The 4,426-nt window shown below is 35.2% G+C and overlaps 1 protein-coding gene across 4 annotated transcripts in view; it reads right to left on the bottom strand.

The window, feature by feature from the left end:
* LOC110454988 (thiamin pyrophosphokinase 1-like) overlaps nt 1–4,426 on the bottom strand; it is an 18,921-nt gene that overhangs the window by 11,131 nt on the left and 3,364 nt on the right. For 2 of the 4 annotated variants that reach the window (XM_021504843.1, XM_021504844.1), the window contains exons 2-5: nt 3,834–3,901; nt 1,728–1,802; nt 1,173–1,315; nt 568–654 (exon numbers count right to left, since the gene is read on the bottom strand). In XM_021504843.1, coding sequence (XP_021360518.1) covers nt 568–654; nt 1,173–1,315; nt 1,728–1,802; nt 3,834–3,882 — 354 coding nt within the window. In that variant the 5' untranslated portion in view covers nt 3,883–3,901. Of the gene's footprint in view, nt 1–567; nt 655–1,172; nt 1,316–1,727; nt 1,803–3,148; nt 3,189–3,833; nt 3,902–4,426 lie in introns of those variants that run through there. The other 2 variants (XM_021504845.1, XM_021504846.1) reach the window with 2 other exon arrangements.

Genomic DNA, 4,426 nt, shown 5'->3' with positions numbered 1-4,426 from the left:
ACTACATTTGTACATCTTGTGTAACTACATTGTACATCTTGTGTAACTACATTTGTACATCTTGTGTTACTTCATTTGTACAACTTGTGTAACTACATTTGTACATCTTGTGTAACTTCATTGTACATCTTGTGTAACTACATTTGTACATCTTGTGTAACTACATTGTACATCCCGTATAACTGCTTTTCACATCTTGTAACAACATTGTACATCTTGTGTAACTACATTGTATGTCTCAGTTACTATATCATATTCCCTGATTACTACATTGTATGCCCCTAGTAACTATATGTACATTGTATGCTCTGTTTCACTACACTGTATGTTTTGTGCACTTAACATTGTATGCACTTTGTAGCTATATTATTTGTATCACTTTAGTTATGATCTGTATATTTTAAGGTTTTTTTCACACTAATAGGCTGAAGCATTAATTAAAACACCTTGTGCAATATTAGAATTGACGTAATAGTATCACAAGTATGTTTAGACTGACATTTAGCCGTGTTTTACCTCAACATATTGTGTAACTACAGGTTTAAGATATGACTGTATTAGCTGTACCTTGATATTCACCTTTGATATGAGGAGTCTGAGGGCCTTAGCAAAGTCTATATAATCTTGATCTGGTGTTGACACAATCTCCACACCCTGAAAAATTCATCATATAACGTCAAAACTGAACAAGGAAGAAGGAGCATATCTTAAATCAAAAATATTTCGACAGGATTACAGGGTATCTCATGCATCAATGCAAAATGAACTACAAAACGAATATATACGCATGCTTAAATTGCTAAATTTTAGTCAAAATAAGAATTTCCTTAAACACTTTTGAAAACTGACATGATATGAGATAACAAATTTCTTTAGTTCATTGAAGTATAAAATATGTGTATTACAATCATGTATAAATGACCTTTATTCTCTGGTTATATCAATTAATTAACCATACTGCAGCAACCTAAATAAGTTTATAACTAACTTTATATTCATATTTGAAAATGAAATATTTCACCTACATACTTACCTACCCACTCATCTACCTACCCATAAAACTGAGGAAGAGTTGTTGAAAGACAAGCTGACAATAAAGAAAGTATGTCCCACCATTAACATTCTGTCATTTTCTCATAAAAACTGATTACTAACAATGTAAAACCGTTTACCTTGCTTTTGTAAAACTCTGAAACTTCTGGTCTAATTGAGTCAAAGTCTCCACTGATGAGATCGGGGATGTATAAGTCACGGTCAGCCTTCACACTGTCATAAAGGACATTGGTACCTCCATCTACTGTCGCCTTCAGCGTCGCTGGAATTCAGAATTGGTAACAAATTTCTGTTACTTACACTACTGGTTGTAGTTGTAAACAGGATGGTATAATCCCGGCAACAGTTATCATGAACTAAGGGCATTACAAGGAGATAATGCTAATTTTGTATACTGAAAAAAAGGTTTGTGGTTTATGGAAAAACTCGCCAAGGCAGTAAAACCTTTTCCTACTGCCACCATCTGGTCCAGAGGAATGATGGTGTTCTAAAGTGAAAGGGGTTTGGGAATAGAAATGGAGGAAGACTTTCTATTTAGGATTTATAAGGAGGAAAGAAAAATGAGGAAAAAAAAAGTTATTAAGTATCAAATCGTTAGAGGACATAAGAGGCATTATACCAAGTTTTACAGTATAAGGTAATTGTCAAGGTCAGAGAGTGTAACCAGGACTTACCTTTAGCCCACATCTGTTTCATGAAGGTTACATCAATATCCTGTGGCTGATTCAGTATCATGAGGGTGACACCATCTAAAACGAGGGTTGATATTTCAATAAACAGCTTATTTACAGTAATCATAAGCAAACAAGAGGCCCAAAAGGCCTGTATTGCTCACCTGAATATTTAAGCAGTCATAGCAAAATATTCTCATTAAATATTATATTGCACTAAAAATATTTCCCTCGCAACCTTTGTCGGCTCCATCTGTTGAAACTACCAGCCAAATATTATTTTAAGATTCTATGCTTTTTGGTTCTTCTTAAGAAGTTACTTGACATATTTTTCTCCGTGACCTTGTAAGTAGGTCAATGTCATTTTTCTTCTCATTCTTTTTTAGCTCTATCCCAAAAAGCTACCAGCCAAATCTTATGAATCGTTTCCTTTTGGTTCTTAAGAACAAATCCTTTAAAATGTTGTTGACCTCTGTGACCTTCAAGGTAGGTTGAGGTAATTTTCATTCACAAACTTTGGTGAGCTCTATCCTAGGAAGCTATCGGCCAAATATTATAATTTTATGCCTTCGATTATTCAGAAGAAGTCAATTGATGTTTTTGACATATTTGACACCTGTGACCTTGAAAGTAGGTCAAGGTAATTTTCATTCGCAAACTTTGTCGGGGTCTATGTCAGTAAGCCAACAATCAAATATAAAGATTCTATACTTTTTTAGTTCTACAGAAAAAGTCGTTTAAAGAGTTTGACATATTTGACCACTGTGACCTTGAAAGTAAGTCAAGGTCATTTTCATTCTCAAACTTTGTTGGGCTCTATTCCAGGAAGCCACAAGCCAAATTTGAAGATTCTATGCCTTTCAGTTATTCAGAAGAAGTCTTTTGAAGGGTTTGACACATTTGACCCCTGTGACCTTGATAGTATGTCAAAGCAAAGGCTTTTGTAAGCTCTATCCCAGGAAGTCATCAGCCAAATATGAAGATTATATACCTTTTAGTTCTTCAGAAGAAGTTGTTTAAAGAGTTTGACATATTTGACAGCTGTGATCTTGAAAGGAGGTCAAGGTCATTTTCATTTGCAAACTTTGTTGGGCTCTATTCCGAAGCCACCAGCCAAATATGAAGATTCTTTACCTTTTAGTTCTTCAAAAGAAGTCGTTTGAAAAGTTTGACATATTTGACCCCTGTGACCTTGAAAGAAGGTCAAGGTCATTTTCATTCTCAAACTTTGTTGGGCTCTATCCAAGGAAGCCACCAGCCAAATTTTAAGATTCTATGCCTTTCAGTTATTCAGAAGAAGACTTTTGAAGGGTTTTACGCATTTGATGCCTGTGACCTTGAAAGTAAATCAAGGTCATTTTCATTCGCAAACTGTGGTGAGCTCTATCCCAGGAAGCCATCAGCCAAATATGAAGATTATATACCTTTTAGTTCTTCAGAAGAAGTTGTTTAAAGAGTTTGACATATATTTGACACGACCTTCGGGCAGGTGAGCTAAAAACTGTAGTCTGAAAAATACGGATCACCCCTAAATTTTACAAAATCCATAATAGCTAACCTAAGGTACAAGTGAAGCAAATCACAACGTCCATTATACATACATGCACACAGCAATGTACACACATACACATGTCATCACCTATAAGGAAAGGTATATATTATATAATATTAGTAAAAAAACACCAGTTAGTAAGTTTTAGAGACATTTTTGGCAGGTTTTGCTCTATGTGAACCTTCATGGCCTCACCCCTCAGCTATTTGGGGATCTGTGCATCTAGGTTAGGATAATTATCTAAGGGTTACTCTTTGAAATGTTGGTCCAACTCTACTTGTAGCTTTCAGACAGAGAGGGGTTGGGTTATCCCCTTCTTGAGTATACATTATGATCCTCATCAACATCTAAAGGTTCATTTTATGAACCAGTATTTGTAAATATCCATCATCAGAATAGATGTCATGTGAAAATTTTGCCTTTTGTGTCAACCCCTACAGCGCTGCCCTTCAGCTCCACATGGAATCACCTCCTTGAAGTCCCAAATCACCCAGGTGTGATCTAAAGTTTTAAGAAATCACTGTAACACTTTGTAAAATGTGAAATAGAATAGATACCTTTGTGTTCCTTTAAGTATCCCAAGGGACAAAACTCCTGCTGGTCCATTTGTTCTCTATATGGCACACTGCAACAAATGAAAATAAACTACTGTACCTGGTCACAGTTATAGTACCTGTTTATTCACTGCAGTTGTATTTGAACAGCCTCAAGCTCTTCAACTTCTAAGACAAGAGGCCCAATGGGCCTGAATCGCTCACCTGGTATAAAACTCACACTTGTAACATTAAAAGTGATCTAAAATAAAGCTAAAGGCAAAATATCAATATTTATGATTAAAATTCATTCAAAAGACTCTGTTATTTTTTTTTTGAACATTTCACCCCTGTGATTGAAAGTCGAACAAAGTCATTATGTTGAACACATTGTATAGCCTTTCATCTCAGGATGCAACTTGCAAAGTATAAACATCCTGGGACCCATGGTTATTCAGAAGAGGTTGTTTAAAGATTTTAAACAAATTTGACCCCTGTGACCTTGAATATAAGTCAAAGTCATTCACTTTAACAAACATAGTAGTCCTTGATCCCAGCATATGCTACTAACTAAATATCAACATCCTGAGCCTTTTGGTTATTCAGAACAAGTTGTT

This window comes from Mizuhopecten yessoensis, unplaced genomic scaffold, assembly GCF_002113885.1.
Source record: "Mizuhopecten yessoensis strain PY_sf001 unplaced genomic scaffold, ASM211388v2 scaffold8123, whole genome shotgun sequence".
NCBI lineage: Eukaryota > Metazoa > Mollusca > Bivalvia > Pectinida > Pectinidae > Mizuhopecten > Mizuhopecten yessoensis.
Note: the sequence above shows the minus strand (reverse complement) of the source record. Positions and strands in the feature narration are given on the sequence as shown.